Genomic DNA, 22,676 nt, shown 5'->3' on the forward strand with positions numbered 1-22,676 from the left:
CTCCTACACACATTCTGGGGTGACTCTGGAACCTTGTTTCTAAGTACACACCTTTTTGTTTTTTACAGCAGTGGAAATCCAGAGACCGTGGTAGATTCACACAGAAGAATGGGCGTCTAGAGAATGAGAAAAGCCACTTTTCTGGTTTCAGGCGCTGCCAGCTATTTTGCCTCAAGACACACCCTCTGTTCCACCTTGTGTCTCCTCCCTGGGAGATACAGATACAGTGAGTAAGAGGGAACGTGAGACAGGTGCATTAAACACAGTGTTTATTGTTCCTCTGGCTCGCACTGCAGTCACTCTCTCAGCCATTTCACAAGCAGCCTGTTTGTTGGTAAGTAGACACATTTGTTATTGTTAGAAGGGAGAGTGAAAGCTCAGGTTTTTTATTATTATACCAATCAAATAGCAGTCCTGAAGATTTGCCCAGAACAAAACTGACGACAAGGGAGACTATACTGTTTCCTTTTCGATATACATGGTAGCTTATTTAGTTAACTCTGCAACAGAAAGTTGTTTTCTTGCTGTTGGATTGTGGGTGGAAAGACAGCACAGTATGACTATGATAACATATGAAGTTATGAAGACGTGGATTCAAATGTTAACACTCAAAGGCACTAAAGTTACTGTGGAGTTTCTGTAAACATAACAAGGTATTTAATGTAAAGCCAATAAGAGTTATACTTCAAAGGACAAAATACACATCTTAAATTATGGGAATTGAAATTAAAAAGAACTATGACATAATTTTAGCAAACATTGAAAGTTCCAGTGCTTCAATACCAGGCCTTAAAAAGGCTGCCTCTTCACTTGACTAACCAGTTATGATAATAACCTTGATCTACAGGCTAGGCTTTTAAATTGTCTGTTGATCTTCTTTAATAGATCTCCTGTATGTGTATAAAGGCACCATCAGCAGAACGTTTTTGAAGAATATATGTCATTATTCAGAAAACCATTGCTTTTCACTGCTGTTTAGTACGATATTGTGCTTGATGGCATGTTGATTTAATGGAATACCCTACATGACAGGAACTCTGTGTGTTCTAGCGTTCTAGTCAGCGTATTCCACCACAACAAAGTGATATTTATGTTTTATTTATGCTTCACATCTGATTTCAAAATCCATTTAATGTTTTTCCTTTGTGGTCCAGGATATTTTAATTGACAGTTGTATGATGCCTTTTACTGGATGTTTGGATTGACCCTTGTGTGACAGGCATAAATATTCATAAATACTGGCATTTGTAATAATTGCGGAATGGATCATTTTTACAGGCATGCAAATAGCTTAATTGCTGTGCCGTGCCCCTTGTGTGAAGCACGCATGCGTTTAGTTGATGCAGGCATGTTCATGCAGGTGCTAAAGGATCTTGATATTTGATAATAACATGTACAAAATGGAAAGGCACAAGAACTGATTGTGGACATTTAAAAACTGTAAAAACAATACATTTTTTGAGCAGCGTTTGTGGTCCTATATATATATAAGATTACTTTGGGGAGATGGAGCTATTGCCTGGTGTTGGGGTGGATAAGTAAGCTGAGGGTCATTCCTGTCATCTAATGTCAGCAGCCCCACTAATACGGCCGCTAGGAGGCCAAGCTGAGCTGGGCGGATCTGAGCTGAAATCAGTACTTTGGCAGCAGCAGCTTATTAGTTTAATGGAGTGGAAAAGGGCTGGGACAGATACAGAGAGACGTTGACATTCATCCTTCATTAATTCCCTGGGCTCTCCTGTGGGAAGCACATCGCAGGTGTCAAATTGAAATCTGAATTGCAGAGTAATGCTAGGTGAAAAAAAGCACCTCAGACATCAAAGGTGAACAATAGGCACATTTGTGGGGCTACGGGTCAGGGTAATGTGAATTGCCAATCGCGTTTTCATGTGTCAAGTTCTATATGTTATAGTTTTGCTTTTGCTAGCAAGGCCAGACCTGCTGCCATGGCGACCCCTTCTCTGTTCAGCATTAACACGGCCCGGCCATCCCCACGACCCTTTAAAGCCAGTAATCTACAGGATTGGGGATTTTGAAAAGCATAGATGAATCTTGTTTTTTCTTTTTTCTCCTTAATAAGTGGAATGAATGAACCTAAATGGTCCAGCAAAACAGCTTTAAAAATTTGGAAAGATACAACACAGGACAGCCTGCATAGGTTTTCAGAAATGTTCTTTGGTGTCTTTCAAGAAAGCTTGCTCTGCAACTGCAATAAGTGTAAAATGCCATTTGTTTGATTAAATGGGAGCCAACTAATTAAACAGATGAAGCACATAGTATTATATTTGAAAACCCATAAAGATAAGTGTGTCTGAAGCTACAGTGTTATTTAATGTTAATTGCTGAACCCTTGCAGCTTCAGTGATCGTTGAACATACAACCTCAAAGCTGAATGGTGATTCCTGCTGCTATGTGCTTTTTATAATTACAGTATAACCATTCAATTGTTTAACACAACCCTGCTGTGTTGGGACTGGTTAATGTTTCACAGCACACAGAATATTGAGTTTATTAAATCACACACGATTATTTACCTAATGAAGTATTTGTAAAATATATTTCAAAGGTGCAAGTTCTACTGTGCAGTAGTGGGATGGGACCAGGCCAATAACTTCAAACTATGCAGAACCAAAAGGAATGATCAGAAATGCATGCGTCTGCGCTGCACACAGGTTGTCATTCCGGACTTGGGAATCTCGGATGTGTTTAAGAAGGGTGTGTAAGTTATTGCAGAAATCAGGACGGGCAGGCTTTCGTGATGCAGGCAGTAAATCATTGGGTGTGACCTGATCCACGGCACGGAAGTGCAAAGAACATTAGCGGGGGGCAAAATGTAGTGTGCTTTGCAAGCAGTTCACTGTAGTGAGGCAAAACAAAACAGGTGTCATAGGTATGTGTATGTCGGAGTGGGGATCTACTTCTGTGATATGTCCTTGAAAAGTTGTAATACTAGACTGATTATGTCTAAATGTGAGCCTCCATCCCATTATATTGGATTGATATATATATATATATATATATATATATATATATATATAGACAGAGAGAGAGAGATACATAGATAGATACATGCATCTATGCTATAGTACATATTACACATACAGCACATATATACACATTACAAATTAATAGCTACAGTACGTGGTCATTGTAGTATATTAAATCTGACATAACTTTATGGTATAACCTTGGTTTATTACTAATTAACCAAATGCATAATTGTGTATGTTATCTTAGTATGAGTAACTGCAATAAGAGTATATGCTTGTCTTTTATTTATTAACCCTATGGACAAATCAGCAAGACTCCAAGTTTTCATTTGTTATCTTTTTCAGATTGGACATTCATACGACTTGCACAATGTCTTACGCATATCCCAAGAAAACAAACACTCCTAAAACTGGTAAGAGAACAATTTGACTGGCTTAAAAGGCACAGCATGTTACTTTTGATGTACAAAGAAACCTATGTCATGCTTTGGACTACATGTACCCAGAGCTGAATTTAGCCTAGAAAACAGCCTGTTCTTACAAATAAGCAGGTGCTATCGATTGAAAAGAATAGATTTTAAACTTATCAGTAATAACTTGTTCATGAATGATGTCAGCCGAGTCATTTGTATCCCAGATGCTCTCATTCAACCAGCACCCATCCTCCTTTCTTTTTATTCTCTTCTGGGATCTTTTGTTTCTGTTTTTCAGTCACCTTGACTTCTGTTAAAAGTCTGTGCTACAGCATTTTAAAAGCATTTTTTTTAAATTTTCATAATTAAAAAACTAATTAGGAGGCATTGATGAAAAGAGCAAAATAATAATAATAAAAAAAAAACTGGTTATGTAAAAAAAAAAAAAAAAAATCATCAGTGAGCGTTTTTCCACCCCTGTGTTGACAAAATGTCTTCAAAGTTCGTGCATGGCCTCTCCCCTGCCACTCCTCTTCGGTTATGTTCAGCAAGCAGACAAGCGAGGCAGAGTGGAGCTGTTCTTACAGATTTGTTTTTCAACAGATCCATATTGGTTACTTATCCAAATCTGCATTTGGATGGAATAAAAATCTGTCGCAGATTAGTAATCTGTTCAAAATGGCAGCTGAGGTCATTCACAATTTTGTTTTTACTTAAAGTGGAAAATATCATGTGCGTTCTGTACATGTAGTGGAGTTTGTTAGGTTTTTTTTTTTTTACTATAAGCATCAGTGTCACAGACAGCCACAGTTTGAAAGCATAGAGAAATATGAAAGTTTAAAGGAAAGTTGAAAATAAGATAAAATCACACCTCTTTCAACAAAGCTGTAATGTAACACAGGAACGTAGCTTCACAGTGGTGCGAAGACATGGCTGTGTCACAAATGGGACAAGGAATAACCAGTTTAACAGGAACACCTCTCTGGGTAATGACGTAGGAAAGCGATTCTGTGGAAAGATTTTATTTGGAACTCTACAATTACATAATTCAACAAATACTGAATAATTGCATGAAAAGTAATCTGCATTGTTCACATGGATTGCTGTCTAAACAAAAACAAATTCAGTGCATTCCTCTGACGGAAGCAAGATATTTTTTGTTACTCATTCTTGAGTGTATTATTGTACAACAGACACCAGAAGCAATGCTCAGATTGTGGAAGATAACAGGAAGAAAACGAACTTGCTGAAAGACAACAGCTGGATCAAAAAGAATGTGGAAGAAGATGAACCCATTGAGTAAGTGAAGGGAAACTAAATTGTAGGGCTGGAATGTAATTGTAATTGTAGTGTAGTGATCTCAGTTTTGGTAAATGCTTTAGTTTTGAGTTACAGAAGATAAGACGTGTATGTCTGTTTTGTTCCTGGTTTTGCCCAATTGTACTTCACAGTATAAATTTACTTAGGCCCGAAAAATTCCTACATCATAATGAGAATACAAGTTTAAGTCATACTATGGCCTTCTACACAACTGTTTCTTGAATTTGCTTTCCCTACATTATTTGATACCTTGAATACATACTGTGTGAGTGAGTGTGCATGTGTGTGTGTGTAAGACATATGAATATATACACATATCATTACAATTTAACAAAGGTGAAGGCTACTTAACTCGGTGTGCGATTGCTAACACTTGAGATTTTGTACTCATTTTCTACAGATAAATACATATATTCTAATGTTTTTTATTTAACTGATTGATTACTTTATTTTATCAGCATAACCTTTCAATTACTTTGGGTGATTGGGTCAACTAATTTCTAAAGCTAAATTCCCAGAAGGAAATGTAGACATAATTCCTGATATAAAATTGTATTTTGGATTTCATTGTATTGATGCATACAATTTAATGGCATTTCGCAAGGTATGATACAGAGATCCTCTAACATGCTTATGTTGTAAGTTGCCCTGGATAAGGGCATCTGCCAAGAAATAAAGATAATAATAATAATAATAATAATAATAATAATAATAATAATAATAATAATAATAATAATAATGCTGTGAACCGTATGTCTATAAACACGTTATAAAGAATGTTATTAACAGTAATATATTTGTACATGATGTTATTAGAAAATATCTTCCATCACTTCCTATTGCTTTAAAAGTAGAGGGTCCTAGAAGTGTTACATTAATACATATGTCCTTATAGTATATGTACACAAAAACTGCTGAGAACATCTCTAATAACCTGTTTATTAACACGTATTCTTTAACCCTATATTTTGTAATGGTAGAATAATTAACCTTAACATTTTTAATGGTAGAGTATTTCCAATGGTAATGACAATATATTGCTAGAATATAGCTTATTGCTATACTGGCACCTTACAGTAATGAGGTCTTAGTGTTGAGCAAAACTTGTGCTTCACTAGAAGGTGCTTTCTCAGATCAAGTGTTGTATACTCTATCATATAACAGAGAAATAACCTACTGTGGGTGTTAAATCAAATGTGTTCTTCTTCACTTACAGCAAGGATGAAAACTTTGGCAAATCTCTTCTTAGCAGATCCAAAACTGAGGATACTGTAGACAGGTAGCAAATCTGTGCTGCATGCTTACTGGAAGTAGGGTAGTACAATATTAAACCCTTGTGCAGAAAAAAAAGAAACCGTCTGGAGAAAACTAAAGTCTGTTTGTACATCATAAGATGGATGTGCATTTTCCCAAGCCACACTGTTTAAACCAATGGTTTGGAGCACATTGAAATAGAATACAATCTGTTAAAAAAATAAAAATAAAAAAATAGCAGGGATCTTTAATTAAGTAAAGAGTCTTGAAATTAGCCCTCCCACTCATGGTACAACAGAAGCAATTAAATTTCACTATCAGTAAATTTAAAGAGATTTTAAGAAACTGCAGTTAATTAAATAGGTACCAGTTTACAAAGTACAGTATGTTCTTTGTGGCTGCTTTAAAACACATATCAAAGAAAAGTCACGCTGAATTTTATATTTGTGTGGCATGTTTTTTTTTCTCTTGTTCAAGGGTTTGATAGAATTCAAACTGCATGCAAGGCAAACATGGTTGGCTTTAGTTGCAAGTATGTTGCACAATACATTAGCAGAGTGAACACAAGATTTTCAAAGCAGATTTGTTGTGTAGCTAGTGGAGTGTCAGAGCTATGCTGCATTGTATCTGCTAATACAAATGGAAGATGTAAAGGCTAGAAATACATGAACTATATGGGAGTATCTCTTATTTCACTATTTGTATTTTTTATTTTTTATTGTCAAGCTCCAGGGTTCTTGTGAATATTTAAACAGATAACTTATTAATGGTGTACACTGAAAAGTGAATGGTTGGCTTTTGCTGTTACTGCACTGCTTCTAGTCTCGGCTGCTTTCATTCAGCAAGACAAATGCGCAGTTCTTGCTTAGATCAAGCTTTGAGCTCATTTCTGCTAAGCCCTCAAATGTAAGAAATATTGGTCATGTTTTTTGACATCCTCACTGAATTTTATTTGAGCAGGAATACAGATACTAACACCTCGAACAGTAGCAACCAAGTGTCCTCTGTGAAAAATTTGACAAAAAGGTAAATACTTATTGCCATCATGGATATCCATAATGACATTTCTTAGTGTAATGCAGAAATACAGCTTTGATTTGTAATGTTTATCATTTCAAACAACAGTGTGCAATAAATAACTATTAAATCAACAGTCTGAGTAATTAAATATTGAATGACCACAAGAATAAAAAGGTTATTTATGCATAAGTATTGCTTTAAATATTATATGGACCTTGTAAGTGAAAACAAGGTTTGGATCATACATTTCAAGCAGGTAGAAATCAATTTAATAGGAAGTGGCAGAAAACATATCGATCATGTTCAGTCTCCCAGTAAAACCCAAGCAGTATCTTAGGTCAAAACGGCAGCTAGACACTAAAGCTGCTGTCCTGTTAATTTATATTCATCCCCTTACTTACAGATTCGGTGTCGGCGGAGACCAGACCTCCCAGATCAAGTAAGGGATTAAATTGATTTATATGCATCTGCATTTATGTTTGTATTTATATCATTTGTTTTTATTTGGCTACATTGAAAACTCAATGCATCATGTTTAATGTAATGGTAATTATTGTATGTGCTTCTGATTAATTGAATTTAATAACTACATAATTAATAAACTACACACCTTAAAACATCTGCTAAGTGACAGCCCACAGTAAGGCTGTATCCCAGTCTTCACTTCACAAACAGACACTTTTTTAAGATATTTTTTCCACATAAAGTACATAGCATACTATTACAATTGCAGATTTTCCTTCTGTCAAGTATAGCCCCATTCATCATGGACAAACATAGATATATAATATAACACAGAATGCCACGAACCTCACAATGCGTGATTTCTTACTTCCACTGTACATGCTTAATGCAACGTCACAGCCTATAGACCCCAAGTTCATACAGAGACACGCACAGCAGGATGTCAAGATAGCCTGGTATCTTCTTGACCTATATATCTTCATCAGACTGGCAGACACATCAAATCTGACATCCTCTTTCATCTTGATATATGGGCTACTGTTGTGCTGTTTGTATGTCTAGTTTGAATTGATCATGGGCTTGTATGCGATTACTCTTCATCGTGTCTCTGTGTTGTCAGGAATCCATTCCACCGTCATATTTAGTCTCGGCTTCAGTTCTCTCACCAAGATTTGAAAGCTGAACTGTTCTGATTTGCTTATACAGTAGGGATGTTTTAAAGATGTACTGCGTATGCATTATTAGAGGATAGTCAACAAACAGGAAAATAGGGATATAGTGAAATGGTGTTTATCTTTGTCCATAACAAATACTTTGTTTTTTTCAGTTCAAGGGGTACTGATAGCTTTAAAAGGTAAGTGTGCTCTGTAACTCATACCCCACAAACTGTGAGAAAAAGGTTTGAAGTAAGATTTTATTCCTCAATACAAAAATAAACTGACCTGTTCAATTTCTAACCATGACAGACAATCATGGACAGGAAGTCATGAGAAGCCGACATCTCCAACTAAAAGGTGTGGATACAGTATTGGTCATTTTAAAGTTAAAAAAACAAAACATATAAATAGAGATAGTGGCAGTGTTGTGTTTAAGAAGATGTTTACAGACAATGCCTGTGTTCCAAAAACATACATGACCCTTAACTACGGTGTAAAGCAAGTGGTTTCATATTAATATGCACTTAGAAAGGAGTTTTCCCTCTGTGCTACACAAACCACCGAGGAAGTGGACAAAACAATATTGTGAAGTTAGTGTGCCAGTTTGATTGCATTTATCTATTGATGTACTTGATGTTTACCTCTTCATACATAAGAATTTGAACTGATAGAACACAAGCTATAGTTTTTGTCTTTACACATTCTGGAACAGTACGTTGTATAATCAAAGAAGTATATGTTAATATTGGTATACTGACATTTGTGAAATTAACACTAATAGAAAACCTTTACATGTTGATTGTATGATAGTACACAGCCTAGAACAGGCCCCCTTTATGGGTAGCAACATACATGTCCTGATATGAAATATCCTGACTATTGCATTTAATACAGAGGTCGCTGTAAGTGTTTAAAATATTTTTTGAATTATTTATATACAGCAGTTCCACTACAATCAAGACTGATCCAAAGACGTAAGTAAAACTGTTCCTTCATTAAGGTCCTTATCTTGCATTCATAGTGTTTACAAGGATTCAGTCATGATTAAACCATCATCACAGGAGATATATTTTTCATGATGGATGTTTGTTCAAAACCACCTTTTCAATGTACATCTATTCATTAATTATACATTTTGGAATATGGGCTTTATTCAATTAAGCAATCAGTACACCAGTGTCTCAAGTTGCTTTTTTAAAAAAAAGCATTATACTTCACCATAAATTGGGCCAGAAATAGAATTTGTAGATGGGAGGATGACATTATATATATATATTTGTTCTATGAATGTGATGCTTTAAACTGTCTTTCCCCTCTCTGTGTTAATGCAGGACTACATTCTCCAATACAGTAAAAAACACTGTGGTTGAGCAAGCTAAGACAAGGTAAGGAGTCCCTTATATGCCTCTATAAATTGCATGACATGTTGTGTTTATGTATATGCATTGTGGTAATTAATGGGATTGCAGAACTCTACTTATATTTGTGAGTGATTTGTAATTGATGTGAACAATATTATGAATGAACTGTTGTTTAATTTTCTATTTATTAAAGCACCCCTGCTAAGGGCACACAGGATGTCAAGACCACCATTATTACAACTGAAAAGCAAACCCCAATACGGTATGGTTTTATTTTGTTGTGCTTGTCTTTTATATGTGATCTCATTGTGACTATCTTCTTATGATAATGGATCTCGGCATGACCCTCTCTGCCCATCAATCCGTTTAGACGATGTTCTGTGAATTTTTTTTCATATTTCACAATTCTTAGAGTATACTGTACACTTCAGAACTTGGGCTCCATCCTCAAAAGACAAGCCCTATGGGTGTTCAACTGATGTCTCAAAAAGGTGAGGCTTTTCAGCGAAGATATAGCCAAAATAAAGAGCAGCAGCTTGTTTGTTCAGACAGGGCTGAAGTATGTCAACTCTATGTAAGTACTTATCTCTGTAATTAATGGTAATGTCTGGAATATAAACCACACAGATTTATCTGTATGGTTAACATGAAAACCAGTCCTCTTCAGTCATGCAATAATAATTGGTGTACATGTGTCATCTGGCTGACCTGAGCTGAAAGTTTAAAATACAGTCCAGCTGTTAGTTTTGTTTTTTTATTTGGTACAACTGCTACAGTTCTCTGTGAAGGACCATTAAAGTCCACACACAATCTTCTTGTTTGGAGGCAAGCTGATGAAGGTGAACAGTTTGGAGAATGCATTGTTGCCAACTTAGTGGCACCCTTTACCTTGGAGAGCCCTGAGCGATGAGCCACAATTCACTGCTGCTGTCACGTTCGTGAATCCTATTAGAGCTGTCCGTATCCAGTATGTGACTTTCAGGCCCGTGCACAATGCTGTCAGTGCTGCACATGTACAGTTGCATGCATTCGGAGCTGCATGTCAATTTCACGTTGCACAACAACATGCTTTACTGCTGCAAAAATGTTATATATTCAACGCAGATAAAACATCATAGGGGGTTAAAGTAAACTTTTTCTCATGACTTTTCTCTGAAAGCGAGCTGGACAACAACCTTAGATGCATGCTATCAATGTAATCTTCAATATTAGAACTAACAATGTCTAAACTAAACAAATAACTGTATTTTATTTTTCAATGTTTAATGCACTGGTTCTCCAACCTGCCCTGCTGGTTTTTGTTCCAACTGGGCTCTCAGTTACTTTATTGAACCCTTAATTGAAGTAATTTGACCACATTTGAGTCTTTAAATTGTGTAACTGATAAAAGGTTGGTCCCTTAATAATTTCCTTATACAATTGTGTACTTTAATGAAAACCCCTACTTTTAAAAATAATTTAAAGGCTCTGATTTAGGAAATGATTAGTTCAATTAAGAGTTCAATTAAGTAATTGAGAGCTCAGTAGGAACAAAAAACAGCAGGGTAGGTGGTACTCCAGGACAGGTTTGAGAACCGCTGTTCTAATGTGTCCGTATGTGTTATTAAAGGTCTCTTATATTGTAATACGGAATTAGAAAAATAACAAGCTATTGATGTAATGTGCTTTGTGAGTAGTCACTGAAATTACCTCACATTTTACATATATTATTAACATATTTACATTAGTTTTGGCAGAGGTGTTATCTAAAGCATAAGCTCCGGCTAGATACTTTGAATTATGAATTAAAGATACTGAATGGATAAACAATACTTTACTTTGTAAGGGGCTGCATCCAAACATTTAGTTTCAATCAACATCAGAGTTCAAACATAAGCACCTACAACCATTTTTTAGAAGAGTGATATCAACAACACTATCTAATGCCTCAACTGGAAAATAGTTTGTTCAAGGAGATTGCTGATGTTTATAGATGTTATAATATATATGTGTGTGTATTTTTAAAATGCTTGCTTAGATTACTAAATCTTTTTGTGCCATTTAAAGCACATCAGAGGTTCAGAATCCTAAAAAACCTGTCCAGGCCCAGGTCTCCAAAGAATCAGCCACCAAGGGGTAAGATAGTCTGGCCTAATTACACAATCTTGACCCATATATATTTCAGTATTAGAAATTATATATCAAATATACCAAATATTAAAGGGATCATATATAATGTATCAAAGCACATATATAAAAATAAACCTATATATGTATTATATATGAAGTTCACATCTGAAATGCATATCCTTTAATATATATGAAGAGTCATATATCTTCCTTCTGCATGGCTAAATAAAAATCTCTTCCATGTCTGCAATAAGATCAATTTTAAAATCAGCAAGTTATATAAACACACTTTTAATCAAAGAGAATAAGGAGAATGAACCCACAAGGCATTTAAACAGTGATATTTTATTTGAATAGTTGAATGAATACTAAATACTGTATTTGATAATAGCCTGTCTTGCACAAGATACAATATTGAGAAGCATTTTAGTGTAATTAAATATAGAAACTACACTTTTTGCCTCATTATAGCTGTATCATAATCTACAAATGCCATGGTGAGAGAGAAAGAGCATGACTCAAAATGCAAAACATCTTGCTGGTTTGTGCCCCACTGACTTATTACAGACTGTTTATTTAAAGTCAGTAGATGTCATCCAAAAATCAACAAGGAAAGCATGGTTGTTTTTTGGTTTTTCTAAATCTGGACCACAATTAATTACTGCATGTGGCTGCTGCTGGTTCATTATTAATGGAGTGACGCCCATTGTTGCAATCAAAGGATTCCTCTTGCATCATGCTGTAGTTCAATGAGCATGCCGGTTCTAGCTCTGTCTGGTGTTCTCTGCTTGATTCAGCTTTCTCTGTAGCCTTTTGCGATATAGAATCTAGTTGTGCCTTTTGCTTCATGCCTTCGAACAGCCACTGTAATTTGCAGCTGTTTTCCTGCTTTCAGATCTACAATTAATTTCCCACCTCACATCACCAGCTTTTTGCTGTCTTGGCTACAGGCAGTTCTTTCTATCCACTTTGCAAATAGCTAGTAGCAAACGTGCTCAGCCATGCCATCTGACTGGTTCAGTGGTTTTGCATGCCAGTGATGACATTTATGTCTTTATTCCTCACTGTTCTGAATACATTGTTCTCATTGTGTATTAGCAGCCAGTTCATCATATGTGCCGGTTTACACACAACTTGGATGAGCAATGGAAGTTGAATTCTAACTATGCCTCCTGTTGTAACATCAAGACAATTATCTTGGTGTGCATTTGATGTATTTGTATTTGATACATCAAATTTACCTCTAAAAATGTATTCTTAATTTATATATATATATATATATATATATATATATATATATATATATATATATATATATATATACAGTGAGGGAAAAAAGTATTTGATCCCCTGCTGATTTTGTACGTTTGCCCACTGACAAATAAATGATCAGTCTATAATTTTAATGGTAGGTATTTCGTGTTTCTTCCATTTGCGAATAATCGCACCAACTGTTGTCACCTTCTCACCAAGCTGCTTGGCGATGGTCTTGTAGCCCATTCCAGCCTTGTGTAGGTCTACAATCTTGTCCCTGGCATCCTTGGACAGCTCTTTGGTCTTGGCCATGGTGGAGAGTTTAGAATCTGATTGATTGATTGCTTCTGTGGACAGGTGTCTTTTATACAGGTAACGAGCTGAGATTAGGAGCACTCCCTTTAAGAGAGTGCTCCTAATCTCAGCTCGTTACCTGTATAAAAGACACCTGGGAGCCAGAAATCTTGCTGATTGATAGGGGATCAAATACTTATTTCCCTCATTAACATGCAAATCAATGTATAACTTTTTTGAAATGCGTTTTTCTGGATTATTTTGTTGTTATTCTGTCTCTCACTGTTAAAATACACCTACCATTAAAATTATAGACTGATCATTTCTTTGTCAGTGGGCAAACGTACAAAATCAGCAGGGGATCAAATACTTTTTTCCCTCACTGTATGTGTGTGTGTGTGTGTGTGTGTGTGTGTGTGTGTGTGTGTGTGTGTGTGTATACATAGTGATTTATATTTATTTAACACTTTTCTTTTCAAAGAAAACCAACCTCTTTGCCTCCCAAACCTCCAAACACAGTTTCTAAAGAGTCAACCACCAAAGGGTAAGATGTGGCAGATGTATCTCAGCTCTGAGCTCTTTATAGCTGATATAGGAATATAGATGAATCTAGGTAAATAATAAGAAAATTTAAAAAGTCTTTATATTGAGATTCGCAAATGGGTCAGCCTACCAGTATCCATAATCCTGGCAGACATTTTAGTCACAACTTTTTAAACTTTATAAAGCTATGCTACACTCCTTCTCCATTGTCATTTCTGTCTAGCGATGTAAAAGGATACTTATATGATAATACAGTGGTTTTCCATTAAATAATAGCAATAATACCCAATGTATGTGTTTGTCATTTCATTTGAAGATAGTCTTGAAACTCTGCCTGGCTCAAAATACCCAGAGGTTTATAGCAGTAAAGGTGTAAATGATTTTAAGCTAACTATTATATGTAATTTAAATTAATGATTCTCCTATGAATTATTACTCATCAGATAATATTCCTTAAATAATGTGTATTTATCGAAATAAAAATGTTTTAGAATAAACTGAATATGTATAGTGTCATATCTGAAATGTATAATTAATCATCACAAGATAGTTGTATTAAACATCATTAAATCAACATTTATCTTATGTCTGATACATAAGTACATAGATTAATTATTTTTAATAGCATTTCAGTTAAACATCTGGGCCTGGATGCAATATAAACTTGAACACATAAAATATAAGTAAGAGTACTGGTCTTGTAATTTGCAGTTGCTTGGGAAGTTTGAATATTCTGAATTATACTAAGACTGTTTATAAAAACATATTTATATCTGACCAGCAATTTATTAGTATTTTATTACACTTTAGCTTTTACAAAGTTTCTACAGCTGTACTTTACAGACTGGTCCCATAGCTAATAACTTTCTGTTTATAGCACTGTGTTGTGAAACTGGATATCGCTATTTAATGGAAAATCAACAATAATTGTATCGTAATTACATAGCTATGGTGTGTTTAGCTCCCTAAGAGAACATTAAACATGACTGAACCTTTTTTATGTTTAAGAGCTACAAGTGTTTCTGCTACTGAAACACCAAAGACTGAGGTGACTAAAAAAGCCAGCATCAAGGAAAGCTCTAACGATGGGTAAGAACAGCGCGGCATGTTGAGTAGCAGCCTGGTGGGGGGAGCATGTAGCACCACAGTCTGTAGAGCTATCCTGCTTCGCCTGCGCTGCGCCACATATTTCTACCGCCTTTCCCCCCTTGCTGCATCTTATATAATAAATTACCTTGTGTAGGAAATCCAATGACCCCTGCTGAGACAATCTTCTCCCAATGTACTGCACTTCTTATGTTGTTACTGCGGTTGGAGTAGTAATGCTAGATGGAAGTTCAAGAACGTATCCAACACATATTTCACATTGTGCATACCATATTTGTAGAGCCTGATGTGCATCAAGACAAGAGCCTGTTAAAGGATAATTGTTTAATACACAATCTTGCAGGGGAACACTATTCATTATGAAATTGCATACCAAATCAAATTAAATATATATACTGAATATATCACTCAATATTCTATTTTTGTTCAGAGATGCTTAACCAAAGTTCATGTCTCTTGTAAAAGGTGACCATCATATCCTATTATTGATTACTTACATGCTAATGCAAATGAAATCATTTTATTGGCTTGGGTGTATCTGCTTCTCTGTTCTGGTAATATGAACTTGTATCTGAGTTCTGAGGTGAATGTCTGTGTTGCTGTAGTGGAAATGTTATAAAAGCAATGGTCCTTTTTTCTTGCTTGCATCTGCGTTTCTTAGTTGAATTGTTTAGCATTTGAAATGCAAAAGCTTCAACTGATGAATGTCAAGCATGTCTACATTTGTAGAAATCTATTTTAAATGGATGGGTTTTTTATGTTATTCTAAAATAGAGCAAATGAGTGGTAAGTACAGTATATTGGTCCCACACATTGGATAATGGATAAAGTGGTAACTTTGAAATACATGAAAGAACAATAACTGTTAATATGCATAGCTATAAAAAAAAACAAAGGATTAAAAAACTTTCAATTATTTCCCAAATGGTTGAAAAACACCTGCTCTTTCAGTACACAACACATCTATACATTTAAATGATCTGATATTTCACCCTAACTGAAATTCTTGATGTATGATATGCTGTCATGTAAGGCATTATTTAGCAATGCCTAATCTTTGTATTGTTTTATTTTTGTATAATTACATCTCAGCAGTTTTCTGCAGCTAAAAATATAATGGAAACACAAAATGTCTAAGAGATCAGTTGGCCTTTAAGGGTTGTGGTTATGGGTTATATGATAAACAACAGACATATTTTATAAAGGAGGATACAGTAAAATAAATGCAATGTAATGTGCCTTATGTGGTGTTGTACATGGGTTTTAAAAGAGATCCACTGATATCCTTATATGTGTTGAATTATGTTTACAGTATTGCACAGTGTACTTTGTAACTTGTTTGGTAAAACACTAAGGCAGCTGAGCATTTGTTTGATCTCATGCCTTCAGCAATAGGCATAACTCATCAATTTGTATTCAGCATCATGCGTATAGTTTTAACTTTGCACATATAATGGAGCTATGCTATGCGTTCCTTTGGTGCTGTTTTAATTGCCTCCACATTAAATGTTGCAGATAATATGTGAGGAATTTTCCATCTGCAGCAATGCATTAGGAAGAAATGTCATGTGGAAATATAAACATTAACAGCAGTTCTTACAGAGGGGGTATTAACACCTTCAAATACTAATACCAATACATGTGTATTACAAATTACAAAAACAATATTTCAGTCATTGTAGCAAAGACAATTCTCACTTCATTTTTATCACATTCAGTGACTATAGGGCTGTAACTACAGTAAAAATGTTTGCTTTGAATAAAATGTAACTAATATTCTTGGTTATAAAAGCATACCATATTTAACCCACTAACCCCAATGCTTTTTACTACTTCATATTGACTAACCCATACTGAATGAGATTCATAAACATTTAGCATGATCATAAAATATAAGACTTCACTACATTTTGTGACATGCTAACATGTTATGACTAAAGTTTGTACTAGTGGGCTGTCTTTATTCTCACTTTTCTTGCTCTCAACTAATCTCCTTTCATCTTTAAAGAAAAGTGGTTCCTGTTTCAACTAACAAAACTGCCAGGCTTATTGATAAGTTCTCATCTCTGGAGAGACTGAATAAGCGGTAAGGCCTGCATTGCCCTCATCCTGCTGGACTCCTGGTGGTGGGTTAAGACAAACAAGATTTATTGTTGCAGACACTTACAATGCTGACACAAGGGACACAATGATTAAATAATTATTAAGATAATTGTTACAGCATACAGTGGTAGTGTGCTTCTTTCACCTATTCAAGGGACTGAAGTTAATCTTACAGGTGTTGCATTAAACATGCCCAGTTCATATATTTTGATAAAGGGCATACAAAGCTTTCTTTGTGTCTGGCATGATGGTGTCTTCAATGAATAAACAGAATTTCATGTTGTTTGTCTGTGTTTAATAACATTTTCTCAGTGAATATTGGGCTGGGTAGACTTGCAAATATTCACCCAAATCAATTTTCAAGTACAGTAGAAATAGAAGAGAATCAAGTAGAATAGAAAATACTGTACAAACAAAATTACTGTAAAACCATTGCTTGTGATTCCCATCAATAGTGCTTTCAAACCTAGACAAGTCTTAAAAGTTCATATCAAAATGACACTACTGTGTGAAATATCTAAAAAAAAAATCATATATATTTATATATAATCAGAGGCTAACAATTTGAAATGGCAGGCAGGCAGTCCTCTGCTTTACCTTAATGTGAAAATGTCAACATCCCTTCTTTACAGAACTAACTACTGTAACTATATCTGCCACGTATAACAACTCTAATTCTAGACTTTCTCTTCTTTCCAGTGACTATGATTTCATTAAGACTGACTCACTGAAGTCCCCCACCTCTGCGTAAGTTTTCCCTTTGTTATTCTTTTTCCTTCCGTCTTCCTCCGTGGTGGGGAGGAGGAGATGAACAATCATTGATTGCATAACTTTAATTCTGGACTTACTCTTTTTTCCAGTGACTATGATTTCATGAAGTCTGCCTCCCTGAAGTCCCCCACCTCCAGGTATGTGTTCCCTTTGTTTTTCTTTTTCCTTCTGTCTCCTTTGTGGTGGAGAGGAGGGCATGAACAGCCATTGATTGCAAATTTTTTAAGATAAGTCCTACATTTTAAACTGTCTATATATTAGTAGGCTACCATATTTATACCACTGCTTTTAGCATAAGCTTCGGGCACTGATATTGCAGTAAATACATACATATCCACATTATGGTATTACAAAGGTGAATTGACTAGATCACAAACATGTAACAGGTAAGAGTGCCCCTCTTTGTCCAACTGCTATACAGATGCATGCTCTTTTTATATAAGTTGAGTTTGAATATCTTTCCTGTTAATAAAGATGGATTTGTTTCTGTTTTTTAAATAAGAACAACAACAAGCTATAAAACTTACACCAGTACTGAAGACCTGCCGTCTACCATCACCACTAAAGTTTACAGCAGCTCTGAGAACCTGCCTTCTACAAGAACATCGAAGGTCTACACCAGTACTGAAGACCTGCCGTCTACCATCACAACTAAGACTTACAGCAGCTCTGAGAACCTGCCTTCTACAAGAACATCGAAGGTCTACACCAGTACTGAAGACCTGCCGTCTACCATCACAACTAAGGTGTACAGCAGCTCTGACAACCTGCCTTCTACAAGAACATCGAAGGTCTACACCAGTACTGAAAACCTGCCGTCTACTATCACCACTAAAGTTTACAGCAGCTCTGACAACCTGCCTTCGACAAGAACATCGAAGGTCTACACCAGCACTGAAAACCTGCCATCTACCATCACAACTAAGACTTACAGCAGCTCTGAGAACCTGCCTTCTACAAGAACATCGAAGATCTACACCAGTACTGAAGACCTGCCGTCTACCATCACAACTAAGACTTACAGCAGCTCTGAGAACCTGCCTTCTACAAGAACATCAAAAGTCTACACCAGCACTGAGAATCTGCCTTCTACAAGAACATCGAAACTCTACAGCAGTACTGAGGATCTGATTTCTACAAGAAGCTACTCCAGAAATAGTGAACCCAGGTATATTTGGGCCGCATTTGAAAGGCACATTTTCATTCCAAGAATTAACATTTGGAATATCACGTGATATCTCTTAATGCTGTCTGTTGTGTTCAATGTTTTTTTTTTTATCAATTTAACACTGATAATTTAATGTGTGATTACTTATCTTTGTGTATGTATGCAGCTATGACTATACGGATTCATCAAGCAGATCCAAAAGCTACTCCAGCAAGATGAGTGATTCCAGGTAAGTGAAATAAACTTTCTGTGTATTATTACAATTATTACAATACCAATAAAATATTTTTTTTAGCACATATTTACATCATTTGTAAATATTTCATTCATCATATTAACATAAATAACTTATATGAAACACAATAGAATGAAATAAAAAGACAAAATGACAGACATTGTGTGCAATATTTGCAATGTGACTAGTAAAATTGAATGAAATATAATGGAGGAAATTGAAATGTTTTTCCACCTGTGAAAAATTGTTTGTTCTTATATCTAATTGGATTTCCATACTGATAGCTGAACTGTAACTCAACTATGAGAAATAGTAAAACATTTATATATTTAACATGTGCTGAATGTGAAAAATCATTAATCTTGTTTATGTATTTTTAGCTATGATTTCACCAGTGACTCAGGTCCCCAGATCTATACGAAAACATCCTATCTGGAAAGCAGGTATTTGATAATATGGTGTTTCAAAACCCGGCAGCTGAAAGGTTAAAAACTAAGGATGAATAAAAATGCCTAAACATTGAATAATATAATGTAAATTAAATACTTTAAAAAATGCTTTGCATATTCATATAATTGTGCAACAGTACCCATTTCAATCTTAATTTAATTCTGATTAATTACAAAGATGTGTTTGTTGTTGTTAAATGTTCTGGTACACCAAACCTTGTAAAGGAATTTAGTATGTTTTTATTCTTCGTTTTAATACACGTATTCTAGACAATAGTCTCTAAATGCATTGACAATATGTTTTGACGGAGTATTAAGAAGGTTGAATTAATTTAACTCACATTTACTGTATCTGCAGTCCCTGTTATATTTGTCAGCATGCCTGAATATGAAAGAGATGTTTACTAACGGAATATTTTCTTTCTACAGCAATCCACAGGATTACTATGAAGGTTCCATCTCATCCAAATCCATCCACACAGTTTATTCAACTTCAGACAGGTTTGACAGTTTCCTGTTAATGTTGTGCAATTTCAATACCAGCGATATCGATTCATTTCATATGGATAACTAACCGTGGACTCCCAACTTTCTCGACAGGACTATAATCGACAAAGACATGTGCACCTACTGCCGTAAACCTATCAACACCGAAGCAAAAATGATCCTGGATGATCTGCACATATGCTGTCATGCTTCTTGCTTCAAGGTCAGTGTCTTTTGCAACCTTGAACTGAGGATTTGGATTTCATATTCACAAATACAGACAAACCAGTTTATGTGGTGTAGTTTTAATATTTACAATTTCTGATCTGCCTTAGACAACACAGACCATTTTAACTTAAATTAATACCATAACCTGGAGGTGAAGTAGAAATCTTTAGGGGTTATATCTGATGAAAGTTGCAACAAAGGTCTAGTATGTGTGGGCGTTTTTACTATCGACTTCTGGCCACAATGACAGGCCTTTGAAGATTCCTGATATTTTCTGTTTTCAACATCTAACATATAACTCTATAAATCCACTGATGCCTCTACCATAGTTTCCGACATTATTCAGGAAAAATCAAATGAGAATGCATGACCTAAATAGCTAAACCTGAAGAGAAATTCCATCTGGTTAAATGCCCTCAGATTTATACTTAAAGAGGAAGACTTTTAAAATGCATAGTCAAGTTAAATCACACATATAAATAAAGAATTAAGATTGGAAGGAGGAAGTAAGCCAGTCTAATGTTAGGCAGCCATGAATAAATATCAAAGAATAGGATTCCTACAGTCTTTGTTACTATTGTTTGACCCTCGACTTAAGGCAGTAAACATAGTTCTTGACTCTAGGTCATAAAGCTGAAGGATAAGTGTGGTCTGGAATATGGAGTTATTGATAAATACTTTACAGCAAGAGACACAGGACAATGTATAACGAAAAGGCAAGAAGACAAGTTTTGTAAAAATGTTAAAGGTGTTAATCTTATGTACATATGTTTTATCTCTCTTTGTGTAGTGCGAGGTCTGCAACAGCCCACTGGGAAACCTTAAAGCTGGAGATAGCATGTGGATTTACAGACGCTCTGTTCATTGCGAGAACTGCTTTGGCATTGCAAGAGGTAATTTTCAACATCTACATGTGATTACGCAGTGCCAGCCCAAAGTGAGTGGGAGACAGTCTCTGTAGTCGGGATTCTGACTGCTGGATGAAGTTGCATTTTATTGCAGAAACTGTGTTACTACTGCAGCGCCACGTGTATCTGATACCTCTATTACTGTGTCAAAACATTAAATAAAAGAAAGGGCAGACAATATAAAAACAATTCAATTGACTGTACCGTGTCATAATGTGGTATATAAGCGCTAGACACGAGTAACCCTGGAATTGAAACAGTACTACACTATGCTATTATGTAATTAATCATAGATACCAGATCCAGGATTTTCAGTCTGGAAGAATCCAGGTTGTAGCTTTAGCATATTTATTATCAACAAGTTGTTCATAGACTTCCTTGTTTAAATTACAAAAGATATTCCGACTATCCCATGTCTGTTTTAAATACAGTTTTATGTTTTTTTTGCACCCCTAAAATGTCCAATTTAAGGTGCACTTGTATATCTCTCTGTGTAAACGTTTTCCAGTATGCAGGAAACTGCTTTTTTGTGCTGGTAGAGGGGAATGGGGTGTGCTCTTTATTAATCTAATTTGTGTGTTGTGTTATTTTGTTTTGTTTTTCAGATAAGTGGCATCGTTGAATTCAGAGATCCTGATGGTGTCAAATGTATGCAGATATTATATGTCAAAACATGCATTTTATATAGTCATGAAAAAGCTACAAGGCAAGTTTATAGAAATATATGAAATATAAAAATTACAGAAATAGATCATAAACATGTTGAACACATAAACTATGCCATAATATTGCCTTGTAAATCTTTCTTATAGGTTGTGGGTCCATTACTTCCTGTAACCATGCATTTAAATATCATCAAATATATGACGTGATTCAAAATATAGGTGGCTTTGTGCAACTATACTTATGTAATAGTATACATTTTAGGGCACTAAGAGTACTAACAGTGACTTTTTACGACCTTTGAACTATGATTAACTAACAGTATATTAACAAATATTAGTGGCTTGATTTGACTTGTTTCCTGAACTAGTAACTCAAATTGCATTACAATAAAACAATACAATTATAAATAAATAAAAAATCTTTCTTAACATTTCTTGATTTAATGCATTCATTGCTTTTGTGTGTGTGTGTGTGTGTGTGAGAGAGAGAGAGAGAGAGAGAGAGAGAGAGAGAGAGAGAGAGAGAGAGAGAGAGAGAGGGCTCTCTGTGAAACATAACAGCAAAGAAATTCCACACAAAAATGCATGATTTGCAACTTGAAAAATTGGGGTAAGTGGTTCAGAAGTTCAACTGAATAGTGAAATACTTATAATAATAATAATAATAATAATAATAATAATAATAATAATAATAATAATAATAATACATTGGTTCACATGTTATGGGCTACCATACTCTGAACAAGCTACCTTCAGCATCAAATAACTTTCTGAGTGTAAAATAGCAAGCATATTCACACTTGTATTACATGGCAGGCAGGCGCTTGTGCTGCTTTTTGAAAGGTAGCCCTACAGAGCCCAGCTTCTCGCAATGCAT

At 35.3% G+C, this 22,676-nt stretch overlaps 1 protein-coding gene across 12 annotated transcripts; it reads left to right on the top strand.

Moving 5' to 3' along the window:
• The first annotated feature begins 211 nt into the window (after positions 1–211).
• Positions 212–22,230, top strand: scel (sciellin). 12 transcript variants are annotated; one of them, XM_066706604.1, is made up of 24 exons: positions 212–334; positions 3,336–3,403; positions 4,597–4,702; positions 5,940–6,002; positions 6,938–7,003; positions 7,401–7,436; positions 8,289–8,315; positions 8,428–8,475; positions 9,063–9,092; positions 9,450–9,503; positions 9,673–9,741; positions 11,526–11,594; positions 13,618–13,680; positions 14,688–14,768; positions 16,795–16,872; positions 17,589–17,636; positions 17,750–17,797; positions 18,163–18,828; positions 18,995–19,057; positions 19,444–19,506; positions 19,942–20,013; positions 20,113–20,221; positions 21,017–21,119; positions 21,740–22,230. In XM_066706604.1, exons 2-24 carry the CDS (start codon positions 3,361–3,363, stop codon positions 21,754–21,756), a joined length of 2,022 nt encoding a protein of 673 aa, XP_066562701.1. In that variant the 5' UTR covers positions 212–334; positions 3,336–3,360; the 3' UTR covers positions 21,757–22,230. The 12 variants fall into 12 exon arrangements, with proteins under 12 accessions (XP_066562701.1, XP_066562706.1, XP_066562703.1 ...); XM_066706603.1 differs by having other exon boundaries at positions 214–334; positions 9,060–9,092; XM_066706609.1 differs by lacking the exon at positions 6,938–7,003 and having other exon boundaries at positions 213–334.
• Positions 22,231–22,676: the final 446 nt, after the last annotated feature.

This window comes from Amia ocellicauda, chromosome 6, assembly GCF_036373705.1.
Source record: "Amia ocellicauda isolate fAmiCal2 chromosome 6, fAmiCal2.hap1, whole genome shotgun sequence".
NCBI lineage: Eukaryota > Metazoa > Chordata > Actinopteri > Amiiformes > Amiidae > Amia > Amia ocellicauda.